This window comes from Myiozetetes cayanensis, unplaced genomic scaffold, assembly GCF_022539395.1.
Source record: "Myiozetetes cayanensis isolate MyiCay16 unplaced genomic scaffold, myiCay2020 scf5-8, whole genome shotgun sequence".
Taxonomy (NCBI): Eukaryota; Metazoa; Chordata; class Aves; order Passeriformes; family Tyrannidae; genus Myiozetetes; species Myiozetetes cayanensis.
The window spans coordinates 112,511,649-112,528,342 of NW_026087742.1; the positions used below are offsets into that span (position 1 = coordinate 112,511,649).

Genomic DNA, 16,694 nt, shown 5'->3' on the forward strand with positions numbered 1-16,694 from the left:
GTTTATCTATGACAAACATTTACACTAAAATTTACAACAATAAAATGAATTATCTAGTCCAGCTCAGGCCAGTAACACTAACCAGAAAATGTCCTTCTAACATGTGTTGAATAAACACATACAGCATAGTTGTTTTACTCACTGAGTTCTTTGCAATTACAGTGACAGTGTAAACAAGTGAATTAAGTTACTAAAGTGTAAATGGTTTGAGACTTTCAAAGTACAAGTAAAATCAGCAGTTGTTTCTGAACAATTTTTCCCAATTAAAAAATCTGTGTCTAGCTTATTTTTAAAAAAAAAGTATTTGAGAGAATCCAATCAATCTTGAGCTACCAAACACATGCTGATTCCTGTTAAGTTTCCCCTCTCTGGAGCTCTTTCTGATTTTCAAGGATTCTCTGAGTCTGGAGAAATGTCAATTGCTCCAATTTGGGAATAAATACAGACAAAGGACAGCCACAAAAATAGCTGCTCTACCTAGGAAGCTGACACAGTTTTCACATTTCAGGAAAAGCGTGCACTTCTCCCCACGGATGGCTGAGAGGAGCACACTTCCTAGTGCAGGTCCAGCTGGGTTATATAGGTGTCCATGGGCAAAAACCACACCAGGACTCCTGTCCCCCTCATGGAGGCTGCAGTTAACATTCCCTCCCAATGACACCTGTCAACTTTGAGGCTGTGATTTATTCTGTCATTACAAATCCACTGCAATTCTATGTCAGATAAAAATGTCTGCTTTACAGAGCTCACTTCATGGCTCTGGCATCCCCCAAAATTCTAAGTTTGATGGACAGTGTACATACCATTTCTCTCCTCCCTTCATCTTTCTCTTGAAGTTTCAGATGAGCAGATACCTGGAATGCAAAACCAAGGCAATTGGATTTTGAACTGGTCTGAAGCACAGCCACCAGTTACAGCAAATGTCTCAGGCACAACATCCCAATGCCTAATTTAAACAACTTCTTCAGTCAGCAAATCTGAAGTTGAACTATAATGTTCAACATATGCCTGTGCAGTAACTGTGTGTAATTTGACTTAAGCAATCACTGGAGCACCTGACAAAAAACGTATCAGAAAGAAAGGCCACTCTGAAAGTCAAAGAGCTTGAGAGGAAGATGGAAGAGTCGTGTTTTTTGCACAGCCAGTAAATTCCCAGGCAACACTGGAAAAAACCCTGTTTATTTGCGCTTCATCCATATCACAAGGATAACTGAACTCTGCCGTTCTCCAGGATGCAAACAAGTGAGAACAGAAATAAATAATCCTGTGAAAGATGTCATCTGCTGTCCTGAGAGGCAGCTCCACAAAACATCATGATTAACCTTTATTAAAGGCAATTAAACTGTTAGGTAATTATTTCTGTCAGAGCCTTGATTGAATAATTTAGACAGCAAGTATAATCTGGGCCCAATTCTACGAAAGTTGTCCTGTGGGATTCTGACTACAATGCTCAAATAAACAAAAGAGAAGAAAAACTCTGTCACAGGAAAGAACCTTCGCAGAAAAATCAGCCACAAAAAGAACTGCAGTGATTTTTATTTTTTTTCCTGGCCTTAAAATTTATGAATTGGTGCCAGCATACAGTGTGGGCATCCTTAGTCTTGTTTTGGTAACAACCTCTGAGAAAAACTGGCTAATTTCTCAGGCTAATCAACAGGCACTTCAAGACTAACTGGTCAGGCTGGCAATTTGCAAACTTTTTGATGCCATGAAAAAACAGTAAGAAGCATTTATGTTGCCTGTACATCTTGGAATTATTCTCTTCCTGTTGTTTTCCCATGAAGAAATGAAAGAGATTTTATACAATGCCTTTATTAAAGAAAAGGTACAAAACAGTAGAAAGCGCAGAGAGACCATGCTGGAGTAAAATAACAATTAGCAGTCAGAACATGGAAGATTGGGAGAAAGGGAGAGACAAGATTACTCATCAAGTAAGAACAGATTCTCCCTACAAAGATCCATTTGTGAAGAATTTCAGGTTCCATTCTCTAGGACGTGTGAGAAGAGCCTTAGATCTCCTTCTAAATCACACTGCTGGTCACAAATTGAAAATTACAAAGCTAAAAAAGCTCACACAACCCTTAGAAGAATAAGCCTGAAATGAAATTCAAGGCAACACGAAAGTCCCAGCACTTTCACCGAGTAGGATCAAACATAGATGACGGGCTGTGGCGTTGCCAGGAGTGAGAACATGATTTTTTTTTTTTTTCCCCATTTTCTCCTGCTCAGATAAATTAGAACATGAAACAAAGCTCACCATCATAGCTTCCTGGACGGTCAGGTGAGGAAGGAGCATGTCATCCTGCATGATGTAGCAGGAGACTTTGCGGAAAGAGCGCAGGTCACGGGGCTGCCCGTTGATGAGAATTTCTCCCTTCATTCCCGTCTCTCTGAAACCAACCAAGAAAACAACCAGAGGTGAATCCTGCCTTCCCTTGTGCTGCCAGAGGCCTCAGTGGGTGGAAGTCTTACATAATTATCACCACTGTGGAATAAAACCAATGCAGTGGCTAGAAATCATCTTATTTCATGATTGTGCTCTCTTTCTTGCTCTTGCTTTCTTGCAATTTTTAGCTGAAAATTTTACTCAAGGTTAGTACAAAATGTGTGTTGTCTTATATGAGTGTCTAAAAAAATACCAAAACACTGAAAAATAGGAGGTTTTTAGGTTTCTCTATGCTGCTCTTTATGCCCCAAATGACAACAACACAGAGACACTTTGCATTTGGCCATACAGGAAGGGATTCAGGAGGTCGAATCATAGTCATTTCAGTTTGGTCAAGAAGACATCAACACTATGAAGTGGTGACTAAAAAGAGTAATTTCTTCAAGTGTTTATAAAATGGGATTTGAAAACCACCACAAACATAAGACACTGAGTCAGATTTGTTACACAGCCAAAAAGGAGATTTTGATTTTTTTTGTGTGTGTGTGTGTGTGTGTTTTGGATTTTAAATTGCTTCTTTTTTTTGGATCTCACTTGTTAAGAGATAAATCCCAAGTGAACAGAAAGGGACAAACAGAAAAATACAAGCAATAAGAATCTAATTCAAAATCTGTGAACTACCTTTTTTCTACAAACACTGGGGTAAGATTTCTTCTGCTTATCTGAACCTGGGATTTTCAATGTTACCCACCTGTATCCTGCCAGAATGTTCATAAGCGTTGACTTCCCAGCTCCTGAAGGACCCATAATTGCAACAAGCTCTCCACTGCTGAACTTCCCTGAAATTCCTTTCAAGAGGGTCTTAAAACCTGGAAGAAGAAAGAAAAGTTCACTGAACCCTTAGCAATCACATCTGGGGAGCAAAGAAAGTTCATTTCCACCGAACGCTGGTGACAAACAGGCATTAGCAGGCACCTGCTGAGAGGTTGATGCCTGAGATCAGCACACTGCAAGAACTGTCAAAAATATCTATCAAAAGCCAAATTATGAGTGGGAGCAGCAGCCTCCTCCTGCAACACAAGTAGCATGGTGTGATTACAGGATCACAGGCTCTTGGTTCACTCCAGGAGGACTTTCAGACAGTACTAATTTTCCCCTTGCTGCCATTTTCTAAGTGTCTCCTTACAGTATTTTTCTAGAATGCTGTGAAAATATCTTAATATTCCAAAGCTAACATAACTCCACACCCTTGGAGCAGCCTGCCCTCCAACCACTGCAGCCTCAGTGCCGAAATTCTTCGCCAAAACAACAATTTCTTGGAGAAAGTGATAGCCAAGACCTTTGCCTTTGTTCATTCCCCACTAAAAGAGGTATGACAAGAAATGCAGCAACAGGAGACACACAAAGCTGTTTCAGCACCTTACCACAGGGACTCTCTTGTCATAAGAACTCCAAAAGCTTGTCTAGACAGGGAGACTGACCACAGTGACTCTGTAACAACAACTCCTAGCGAAATATTTACTCTGGATTCAGAACATGCAGGTTTTTTCTCATTTAGATTAATCCACTCCAGAACGTCATGCCATGCTAATTGCATCCTCAGGCAAAGATGTTCTAGAATAACACCTCCTTCAACTTATTCCTGAGTGAATTACCTGTTCAATAAACCTTTATTGAAAGCCTAAACTCCCTGTTGCTCTAGGTGTAAGCAAACTGGACTCCAGTGAGAATTCCAGATTTGGACTAATTGCATCCACCCTGCCCTGCATGATTCCCACATTAAGGCATAAGAACTGTGTGGGGAGGGTGGAGGGAGCCCTGATCAGCATTTAAATTTTTCAGAAACTCTTCCCCTTTCATTTTTTTTGCTTGCTTATTTTATTTTAATTGCAAGTGCTTTTAGTGAAAACTTTTAATAATAAACAAAATGTTAAATAAGGTGTCCAAAAACAACCTCAAACGTTGACAATGCTTCTGTAGTTAAATTAAAACCAAAACAGAAGGGTGGAAAATCCATTTACATGCAGTGCTAGGATTTGACAATACATTTTGCCATGCTGGTGCATATGCAGGCGGAATTTATATTTCACATGTAAACTATCCCAGTCCTTTGATTATCTCTAGCACAGGTTGTAGCTGGAACATTGAAATGCTGCTGCAAAAAAAAAAAAAAAAAAAAAGAAAAATCACATTGTCTGCAAGCTCCTAGAAAAAAAGTAGGGTGGATTATCATCTTCTGGTTTATCTTTCTTCCTAACTCCATGATTTGTTTTCCTTTCATCTCCACTTAGCATTCTCTTTAAATTTTCCTCTGTTCTCTAGCCTCAGCTCATACTCCTTCCATGCCACAGAGAGCAAACTTTGCACTAAAAGCACTGTCCTGCTGCCATGGGGTCTCCCAAATCCACAGCCTTGAGCATTCCCCAGCCCAGGGGGGAAACAGGAGCCACAGAAGCTCTCTAGGAATATCTGATCCTACTGTTTTCATGGCAAATGTCTTAGGATATATGACTGACCAGTTGCCTCAAAATAACCATTTTCTTGAGTGCCTCTTTTTTAAACAGGCCAGTAATTTTTCACTATAAATCTTGCCCTGGACCTAAAAGAAACAACTTGTTAGGAAGCCACGAGGTAGCAGGGGTATGAAAATAGCAGTGTACTCATGTTGCCTGTTCGTGGCACAAGTCCTAAGAACAAAAGCAAGGACAGTCTATCAAAATGAACAGCTATTTAAAAGAGAGAAATTCATGGCACCCTGACAGGGTCAACAAGCTTGTCCTTCACACCGATGTCACCATCCAAATCAGCATCTGAAGGACAAGTGCAAGGAGAGATCAGACCTTTCAGGCACGACAATATTTACTAATTAGGATGCAGAGAGACAAAGTCTTTCGTTCTATCCCTCTCATCACAGAGAACCAGCTCCCTCCCAAGCCTATTAAAGCTGTGAGGGAATCAAACATTAAACTTTACCTCCAATCATTTGCATTATGCACCCACCCATCATGCACACAGGTTATGTGCAGCTGGGAAAGTTTCTCACACTGGTCACAAGCTGGCCCAGGGGCCGTGTCTTGAGCTTCCACTGACACAGGATTTCTTTCACCAGGTGCCTCATGCAGTGCATGGGTTAGGTGTCTGTCTCTGTTCCCTGCCTGCCCTAAAAAGCTGTTTAACATGACAGAACACCACATGCCAACTTCACTACAACAATTTCTATTGTATGGGCTTGTCCTGACCCAGATTTCCAGGAGAAAGGGTTCTTGTCAGAGTTCCGTAACAGTCAGCTCACCGTGAGTTTCAAGATCAGGACAGCAAATATTGCACAAACTTATGAGGGAGGACAAAAACATGCACTGCCATAAACGAGGAAGGTGCCACCTGGACAACACACTCATTGTCTGAAAATGTGTAATAATGTATATACCATTACCTAAAACTGAAACCTTGCTTCTCACTACATATGAGTGTGAGATTTAATATTGCATATATTAAACTCATGTATCCCAATATAATCTCACCCATGATGATCAGTTTACCTTTAATTGCAGTATCTTCCCCCTCATGACCTGCTCTTGTTTCTGCCCCTCTGATGGAGGTCACAGGACACGTCACAGAATCACAGAATTGGGTTGAAAAAGATCTCTAGGATCATCAAGTCCAAACTTTGACTGATCAACCAGACCAGGGCACTAAGTGCCACATCCAGTTGTTCCTTCAACACCTCTATGGATGGTGATTCCACCACCCCCTTGGGTAGCCCATTCCAATGCCTGACAACTTTTTCTGTGAAGAAATTCTTCCTAAAATTCTCTGCCAGTCATTTGCAACACCGTAGAGAAACATGCTTTAAGAAGAAATAGAAAAAAACCCCTATGAATTTTAGATTAGGGTCCCAATCACTGGCATTTTAAGTTGCTACAAACTCAAACCCGTCTCTTCCTCTGACTGGAAGTGCATAAAAAGCTTTTCTATTACAAAAGGTTAATTTAGCAAACCCACAGAAAGATTTGACACTGTGGCAGTAGTGTGGTGCCCAGTATAATCCTTTATAAGGAATTAAAGTCCCTAAGTAACCACAGTCTTCTCTTTCAGAATATCGAGGCTAATCTTTAACAGAATCAGTTGACCTAAAACTGCTATATTAGGCCACATGTCTTTCACGAGAAACAGATTATGCATTTGAAGGGGATTGCATTCTTACAGTACAGGGGCTGTTTCATGTCCATCTGCCATATATTAGGAATTTCTGACTACCTTTGATTCCAGACCACCTCGTTTTCCTTAGTTCATGATCCATGCAGGAAGGAGTTTAAGTGACACAGAGTTTAGTGAAAGGGTGAACCTCAAAGCCAACTCATCCCAAGGTGGAAGCACCTTACAGGCCACTCAGTTCCAGCACCACAGCAGCTCTGGACTGGACTTACATCAAGAGCAAGTTTAACATCACAACTTTCACTTATTTCTCTTAAAACGATTTTAATTTTCAGTGGAAAATATCTTGGATCTTTCAGTTTACCAATGTCCCTTCCTGAAGTTACTGTGACATCACCATTAAAAATATATTTAGGTGCTGATGCCCGTTGGGAATCTAAATACAAGTTTTCAAGAGCTGCTTAAAATTCAGATTTGCCAACAGGACATTAACACGCCATCACCAATCAGAGCAAGCACTCTGCAGCTTTCTCAGTCCAACCCACAAAAAATCAAATACAAAAGTAAGAAATCAAACCCTAAACAGAAAATTCAAGTGATGGAAAATTTTTTTCGGTCTCAATTTCACCACACGTCGCATTCCAGAGTTCAAAGTTTTGCTTCTGAACTCTGAAGTTCAAAATATGTGGGTTTTCTCTCATATTAGGATTTCCCATGAAAGCAAACATGAGGCACTGTGATGTTAGATCAGATTCTCAGCCAGAAACATCTGACTGGCTTGACCAGACCCCCGGTCAGGGGGTGGGTTTCCCTCCCTGCCCGACAGCAGCCCCATCTTCAATGGGCAGAGGGTGACCCCGTGTCCCTCATGAAGATGCTCCCATTGCTCAAGTCTACAAAACTTTTGCTGATGGACTCAGCAAGTGAGAAAGGTGTCGATGGTTTTATCTGCTACCACATGGATTTTACAAAGATTTATGGGGAGATCCGGTTTTACCATTCTCACAGAAACCATGATTGATCTGGGAAGAATCAAGCAAGCCACCCCCTCCTCATCCTCAGGGTGGGAGCATATGCTTCAGAATGTGTCTGAATCAGCACCAACAAAAATATAACCAAAACTCACTCCTACCTGACAGTGAATTTCCTCAGGTAAACACTGTCTCTGGGTTTTTGACTGAAACGTTTCATTCATTTGCATTTCATTGCCAGCATTTGTTACCCAGAGAAATGTCACACAGACTCCTAGAAGTTTCTAGGCACTGTAGCCTAATTCTGCATCCATCAGTAGGCACCAAGGGACCCGTCTTGGATCCAGGGTGAGCACACCAGGCTTTCCCTGCCCTCTGCAATTAGAGCAGTATTTGCCCTTCCTGGTATATTTGAACTGCTTCTGTTTCATCTCAAGCTCTTCTGAAGGCAGGAAATCACTGCTGTTGCCCTGCAAGTACCACTGGCCTGAAACACCTCAAAGGTTTCTCAGGAAATTTACAGTAGCAAAAGGTAACACAAGAAATTTCAACTCAAAAGGTGCAAGTTCGGCAAAACTGTAAACAACTGAAAACTGAGCCACAAAGAAATCAGCATTTGGCACTTAAAAATCAAAACCAGAGACATCATAACCTGCTCTTTCCACACTCCCTGCCAGGTAAAAATGCAGCATTTCTTTATTTAAAAAAAATTATAAAAGGACTATATTTCCTTGTCATTTTGTGGTGGTTTTTTTACACAGGATGTGAAATGCCCAGCAGGAAATACAGAAGACACCTCTGGCAATTAATATATTACTAACCTGCCTTAATTCAATACCATCAACAAGCAACATACTTTTTAAACAGCAGATTAAGTTTCAATACACAAATTTGTTTCTTAAATCATTACAAAAAAGTGCAGCAATTTCTTGACACTCTATTTTGACCCTGTTCCATTAAAGAAACTCCATTGTATTTCCCTATTCTAAAATTTTTAGCCTTAACCTCTCATCTCATTTTTAGGCTTAACCTCATCTCATTTCCTCTTGTTTCAATTAAAAAAACAAACAAACAAAAACCCAAACACAAAACAAACAACTGCACAAAGTCCAAGGAATTCTCCACTGCAAAACCTGAATAAGGGAAAGTGGAACTGAGAAGTCACACCTACATCTTTCCCCTTGAGGTAGGAGCAGGGAGTCCTCCTATTATGCAAAAATGCTCCTAGAAAAGTCACTGACTTTGCTGCTGCCCCTGAGATCCACCTCAGTCACACCCTGATGGCTAAAGGCCATTCCCTGGATTAGGTACTTGGTCTACAGCTGCACAAGGTGAGGGAAAAATAGGCTAACTCAGCCAAATATGATATTAAAGGGCAATTTGGTAACTTATGGATTAGAGAAAGGCCTTGCAGAAGTTCATCCAGACGTGGAAAACATCCTCATGTTGTGTGGTAGACATTTAATTTGTAGACTCTTTAGATTTACATCAGAAAACTGAACAGCTAGGGAATACTGGCAGAAACTCTGCACAAGAGGAGAAACACACACACAGAGATAACAGCTCAGGGCCAGATTTGCACTAGAAACATTTGGAGATGTAATAAAACATTAGCTAGGAAACATTTTTATCATTTTTACATCATTGTTTTCCATACGCTGAGGTGTAAATATGCCAACAAAAAATTCTCTTGCCTGCTCCTTCTCAATCTATAATTCACTTTCTGCATCTCAGCCCTTTTCTCACTCCTGAGAAGCCACTCTCATAGCAAAACATCCATGTGTTTTACCAGCAGACACTACACCAATCTAGCAGGGTTTTAACCCTGTGGGACAGGGGTAAGCAAGCAGTGGCAGGAGAGAGATTTCTGTGGGGCCCCTGGAGAAAATAACCCCACGTTGCCATCCCATGGGGTCTTCCTTGTTCTCCTCGTGCTTCACTCCCCCTGTTCCCCCCTGCACTCCGTGGGTACCTCCCCAAACCCCAGAAGCAAGGTCTGCACATGCAGCAGAGCAGCAGGCTGGCACCACAGAACACTGGAGGGCAGGGACAGAAAACATCCCAGGGGATGTGTGGAGTGACCAGCAAGCCATTGCAAAGCAGTGGCCTGGTTGGGACATCTGGAATGTGCAGTTTTGGAAGCAGTTTACAGCACTAGAAGATGGTGTTGTTACTGAAGAGGGCAGTGCCCTTCTGCCCTCTCCCCCCAGGGCACCTTCCCTGAGCTGGCTTTCAAGAGCACCTACACAACAAGTGGGAGACAACCAAGCCCATCTACCTGGAAATTCTCCCTGGGAAATTAAGAGCAAAGCGGGTTTGTTTCCAACTGCTCTGGCTGCAGGACTGTCCCTGTCTGCCAGGGCAAGTCCTGGGTGGAACAGGGGTGGTGGGACAGTCCTTTCAGCAGCTGGGGCCCTTCCAGCAGTTTGTGCCTCCCAGGAATCACTCTCCCGAGCTGTCCTTTCTTTTCCATTCTGAAACGCAAACAGGACTTAAATTAAATTATCCCTTTACTCATTACAATTCATGCTGGGCCATTCAAACCATTTCATTCCAAACTGGACTGCTTTTTCGCTTTGTTTTAGCATAAAACAAAAGTTGAATCACTTCCCAATGATCAGATGAAGTAACATGGGGCTTTTCACCTAAATCACTGCTACTACAAAGGCAGGGTGTTTCCCTAGCCTGGCATATAGTCAGGAACATGTTTGCCATGTATTTCTAATTCTGCTATTAACCAGCCAGGACACCACGTTCCCCACTCACTACTGGAGCACAGAATGCTTTTCTCTCTCCCAGTGGTATCAACAGGGTTTGTTAATGTTTTAGTTTGTAAATTCTCAATTGAGAGGCATAATCTGTATCAGTAGATGATTATTTAAATAATTTGAATTTTAGAAACCCTCTTGATGGGGATTATTTAAATGGACATTTCTTTCCCAAGCTTCCCACTGAGTTCAAACAAGCTTAAGTTAAAGTGAAATACAGGTACTGATATTTGGGAAGAAAAAAAGGCATCTTTTAACTTCCAGAAGATGTGGGGGACAGAAACAGCTTTCCTGAAAAACAGAGTGAAAAAAATATATTGCTTTAATAACAAGAACCTTCTTAATTGTATATTGGCCTGAATATAACTGTATATTACCCCTGTAAAGCCTTGGGGGGCAAAGTCACACTAGAAGGAATAAAGATGTTTAAGGTAACTGTCTACCAAATAAAACCTATACAATAAACTCACATGTCTTCCGTTCACAGACTTCCACCATCCATTGTGCATCACAAGTGAAAAGACCTTTTTATGAATCATTTTTCCATTCTAGCTTTAGAATCAACCCATCCATATATTTCAGTTCTGTTCACACGTCTCTCAGGGACATAGAACAATAGGATTTTCCATTGTCTAAGCTCTGAGCCCTGCTTTAGGACAATTAAGGGAATTTACAATTGTAATGTGTTCTTGTACCTTGCTCCAGAGAAACGACCTTCGTTATGTAAATGCCTCTAAAACAGCTTGCCAGGCACCAAAACATCGGGACAGAGAGGGCAGAAAAGCTAAGTGAGTGCTTGAAGTAACCGAATCAAATTCCTCTGCCTCAAAGTCCTTTCCAACTCAGAAATGAGGAATTCATTCCTCTCAACCTAAAATAATAAGTCTTTCATGCTTTAAAAAAAAAAAAAAAAAAAAAGTAAAGAAAAAAAAAAAAAAGAAAAGAAATTCCCCTGTGGGCAGCAAAGCTCTTTCTTTGTAGTGGACTAAACTGCATTTCTTAATATAGCCCACAGCCAGGCCTTCTTAAACATATTGCTCTTGATCCACAGCCGATTTCCCACTTAGTGATCATGGGACGGATTAGTCGTAACTCAGATGCAGAGCTTAGCCCATGCTCACAGCGAGCCTTGTGGCATTCAATCTACCTAATTTTACACATCTAAATGTCTGATGCTTAACCTAAATTCAGTTTTTAGGACCCACAAAATGTCAATAGGTAGAAACCAGCACACCTCACAGGTAATTAATTCTGCCTATTTTGCATTCCTGTTCTGGGAAGGGATAAATAACCCTCTGGAAGGGCCTCTTTCTCTTAATTATAGTGGGAAGTTTAGGACAATTAGCTTACATGAGACACCAAGCCTCTAGATGTTGTGAGAAGTTCCATCCATTGCCAAGGAAATTACAGCTGATTTTAGTATCAGTCACAAATAAAATGAATATCAAGACATTTTCTGTGGTTTTAAATGTCAGTTGGATGGTGGCCTCTCTTTGCTTGCAGAATTGCAGCACAATTAAACACACCAATTGCACAGTTCAAGTCTCCAAGTTGGATTGACACTTGACATATTTAGATGCTTCCTAGGGTGTACCAACCTATCAGACACTGTGTTTTCACTCTGTCTTTAGTGGTTAGCACTTGCTTTGCACTCTGATAACTGGGGACAGTTCAAAACTGCAGATTTTTTTTCTCCAAGTAATCTACTAGCTCAAGCACACAGCACTGTATTGGGTTCAAAGTTAAGCAAAACATTTTAAAGACTGAAAAATCCAAATATGCTTTGGAAGATAGATGTCAACGGAAACCTAAATGTATAAGAACTAATTTTAAAGCAGATTTTGAATTCTGTTTGTGTGGGTGCCTTAAGATTTGACTTCTGTCAGTGCACTTTCCTTTGTGTTAAACGTGTCAGCTTTCCTTCTGTGGCCACACAGTAAAGTGGAACCTAAAGGGAGATTGTGAGCACCCAAGCCAAAATTTATGACATAAAATCCCTGGAGAATGATGAGAGGATGGCAATCCAGACAAGAAACTGAGTTCTAGCAGAGGGAGAATCTTAAACCCAACTGCAGATTATAAAGAATCTGAAAAGTCCCTTTAATTGTTCTCTCAGATCCCTGGACTAGATATTAAACTTATGCAAGACACTGGATCTGACAGTTCACATTGTGCAGTCAAACAAAAAAATAGCCCTGACTAAGTAAAGCTTTCACTCCTTTGGAACTCTGGAGTGTTTTGTGCACCATGCTCTTTCTCTATTATCCAGGCTGCTCATCACATTATTTTAGTATCTGAATACTTATTTTCTTCAGAATAACTAATTAGATATGACACTCTGTTGGGCTGCAAGCTCTGCCACCTCCTAATTTTTAGTTTTTAGAAGGTTTACTGGACTATAAAACCCCACTCCCCTTGTCTGGCTGGATTGCACTGCTGGCCAGGCAATGTTTCTCTACAAAAGAGATGGGGTTTCTGTACAGAGAACCCAGACCTCCAAGTGCCAGGAGACTGAAGGGCTTGCAGGTGGGCACAGAATTTACAGACTTTCTTGAAACATGTCCCTCCAAGGGAACAGAGGAGCAGAACAGGTGTCAGCAGCACTGTGGGCAAAATTCCTGGTCCTGAAACTACTGATTGGACCTCCCCACCACGATGTGAGGTGGATAGGTTTGTGCCAGTGCCCTTTAATTCTATGTTCTTTACAGCTATAACCAATCAGAGCTGAGGCACTTAAGTAACCTGCGTATGCAACCTGACCCAGTAAGAGGCCAGGTAACTACCAGACACCCTTCTTGTTACAGAAATATCTCATATTGGCTGATAATAGTTCCACTAGGACAGCTGCTTTGAGCCTCTCCTCACATTCACCCTTTCTGTATCCCTTTATCCGGTCCTAGAGCACAGTTTACAGCCTTCTGCTGAGGTTTACAGGATGCATATGTACAGGTCCTATTTATTATTATTGTTATTGTTGTTGTTGTTGTTGTTATCAGATACATCCACAACAAGATTCAGTTCTTGTCGTTTTTTCTGTTGAATGTTTCTGCCTGAGAGAGTTAAAGCTGCTCCTCTCTCCCTACACATGCACATGAAGCCATATGCCTGCAACCGGGGAGAGAGAATGACAATTAAATAGGTCAATGAACGAGAGTAACCTTCAAACATGAATGCAAATAAATCTCTACTTGCAGCAAGACCTGATGGCTTCAGAAGCAGTATTTACATGTTGAAGCATTTGGAGATCTGGGGCATTGCTTGTGCTTCGCCTGCACAGAAAATAGCTACCCTAATTTATCTTCAACCCTTAGGAAATATGAAAGGGGGGAAATAAAAAAGTATGAATGACGCACAGCTCCATCTTTCTTCTGAATCTAGTGGAAATGTCTTTTCAAAGCAGTATCCATAGCCTAATCCTTGTTTGATAATTGCTTTTCGCTGCCTTTTTTCTAATTGCCTTTGTTTCTGTTACTTAAGCGCGCAAGAAAGGTCTTTCCTGACAAAAGAAAAGCCAACACAATTTGAAATGAAAGGCTGACACATTCCCTCTGATGACAAACTGGAGTCACGAGCCTGATACACACATTTTGAGATGAAAGCTGTTTACGTGTGACAGCCAGGCAGAAAGCAATTTCTCATAAGTACCTTCATACCTCCAAGTACAAATAGTATTATTCACAGTCTTACAAACAAATAAAGCCAGAATCTTTCCCAGCATCCCTTCCCTTGGGGGGGGAAAAAAAAAAAAAAATCTTCAAGTAGGAGATATTCCAAAATAGCCCAGCAGCTGTTGTGAAGTGAACTGCCCCATCTGCCTTAATTTCCAAGTGCAGATCCAGCTGGGTCACTCTGCAGCAAGGGGGACAGGAAGCCTTCCTCCCTCAGAGAACACTACTCTGGAGTCTCCTGTGCTGATGTTCAAAGTCGTCCTTTACTGTTGCTCTTTCCCTTCCTCCTTCCAGCTTCTCCCCATCCACGTGTGCACAAAGCAAGGGGAAAAAAAAGCAGAAGTAAAACTTTGGCTCTCTCCTCCCACCCACCTGTGTAAGGGCTAGAGAAGAAGCCCTGGGGCTTTCTAGAGTTACAGCAGAAGCAGCTGAAGTTATCTTGCAGCTCTTTCCTCCAAACTGGGCCTCATGCCAATATCTAATCCAAATGGTGCATCAAGAAAAGCTTTCCCTCATACTTCTGCGTACATCCCAAAGTGCAGGTTAAACTGGAATGTGATGAAATGTGTCCTGTAAACCGCATGGGAAAAAACCCACACGTTTTCCCAGACTGTATGAAACAAAAGTCGTCTGAAACAGACTCCTGGGATGACTCACGTGCTCACAAGACAACACTTTGTGTCCCTAGCCCTTAACAGACACGAGGAGATGCATTTCTTGGGTGTTTGAAAAATATTTTCAGTCGTGGTCACTGCAATTTAAAAACCCGCTGCAGTGTCTGAAATTTAAAAAGCCACCACAGTTCACAAGTCAGCTTTGATAACTCAAAATATCACATCTCACTGCAAACAAATACCATTTTTTCACAACAGTCTTATTCAACTGCAGCAGTGATGAAAGTCTGGTGCAGGAACTTCCCCTGAAGAACAGGCACCTGCTGAGCACCTCAGCCATCTGACCCCCTAAGCAACTCCTGCACATCCTTCTCCTGCCTCTTCTCACCCTCTCAAACCAATTCTGCCCTGCCAATTCCAAGCTACGCTTCCATCCCCTCACATTCCCACTGCTCCCATTCCCATTCTCTTCCACAAGCAGGCCAAGGAACGCTTGGAGCCCAGAACACCTTTTGAAACACACTCAGAGGCAAATACCAGAATTGTTTTAAAAAGCAAATGTTAAACTCATGCACTGAGTCTTTAATCCCACTATACACACCCAGGAGCAGAGACAGGGATAGAAAATTCAGTGATCAGCCTTCCAGCCTGGAAGGGCTCGGTGAGTGAGGACAGGAGCTGTGTTTGGGAGAACTGCCGAGGCTGAAGAAGCTCCTTCGGCAGCGGGACATCCCTGTGGCCACATGGACAGCTGGAGCACATGTCCTGGGAGACTTCTATTTTCAGAAACAGCCATACTGACTCTGATCACTTCTCCTCAACACTTTAACGAAACAGAAACACAGGACATCAAATTTACTTTATTTTAGCACTGATCTAGTAACAGGTACAACCTATGAGCCTGAATGTAAAATTATAGGAAAACCTGAAGCTTGTGCCGAAATAAACCCTGGATTACCTCCAGTTCCCGCATTTGACTTAGAACAACTGTGGTTTTGTCTCTCTTCTAGAATATTTACACTAATGAAGTTGCCCGAATTAAAACACTTTTCGTTGTCAGCAAACTAAATATAAAATCCTCTAAACACCACTGAAGTAATTATCATCTTCTGTAGCATGTCAGCGCTGAATATGGTACACACAAAACCCACTGCACGGGGCACTGCTGCTTCTGCAATGGAAATGAGGTAGAACGAGCACTTTCAGCAACCTGATTTCTGCTATTTTTCCCAGTTTGGGACTGGAAAAGTTGGCAGCCTTACTGGGGCAGATATCCACTGGACTGCCGTAAACTACTAAATTTCTGTCTGTTTTTAAAAGCTCCAGCTGGCCTACATTTTGTGTTATGGATTAGTTGAAGCTTATAGAGCAGCATGAACAAAGCTGGAGTCTTCCTGCTGACCGTATATCTTAAGCAATTGAATGCTTCATCAGTAATATCCCCCATGTAAAGATGTGAATTTTCAAGAGAAAAACTCGACCTTTCACACACAAAATGGAAAAAAAACCAGAAAACCACATTTTTTCAGATGCACTTAGATTGCAGTATAGGTATCAACAAACTGATTAAATTTTACTTCACATAACAAAAAAATTCAAATGTACACGTGAAAATTTTCTGAAGTTTTGGTTTTTTTTTTAAAAAAAAGCCTAATGAACTTTTATTCAGAAATTCGTGACATGCTAAACTAAGGCATCAGAATCATTCAGCATTTTGGAAATCCTGTCTTTTCTAAATTACCTACAGAGTTATTAGTGAAGTAAGTTGGGAAGCAGGAACTCCTTTCACAAAAGCATGATTTTCACCTTAGATTTCCACTTTATTCTTATTCTGAGGCAGAAAGGAAATTCAGCTTTGAGGTTTGGTGGCAGATTTTTTTGCTTGGTTGTGCTCTTGGCAAACCAGAAACAAGTCACTCCAGAGGCTAGTGGAACTCACTGAGGCAAGGGTGAATCAAGCCTGAGTCCTTGAGTCAGATCAAGAACTCCAACTTGGGCTTCCTACAGTTTCAAAAGATCTGGTCACATCCACTCGACTGGATTTTCTGCCTTCCTAACTACAAAGTCCTCGACCCAACAAATCTCCATGAAAAATGTAGTCAGAAGAAATACACAGTGAAGAAACAGCATGT

The 16,694-nt window shown here is 41.4% G+C and overlaps 1 protein-coding gene across 2 annotated transcripts in view; it reads right to left on the reverse strand.

Annotated features, from left to right (window-relative positions):
* ABCG1 (ATP binding cassette subfamily G member 1) overlaps window positions 1-16,694 on the reverse strand; it is a 52,012-nt gene that overhangs the window by 15,878 nt on the left and 19,440 nt on the right. For both annotated transcript variants that reach the window (XM_050332968.1, XM_050332969.1), the window contains exons 3-5: window positions 3,138-3,255; window positions 2,258-2,390; window positions 804-854 (exon numbers count right to left, since the gene is read on the reverse strand). In XM_050332968.1, coding sequence (XP_050188925.1) covers window positions 804-854; window positions 2,258-2,390; window positions 3,138-3,255 — 302 coding nt within the window. The remainder of the gene's footprint in view (window positions 1-803; window positions 855-2,257; window positions 2,391-3,137; window positions 3,256-16,694) is intronic.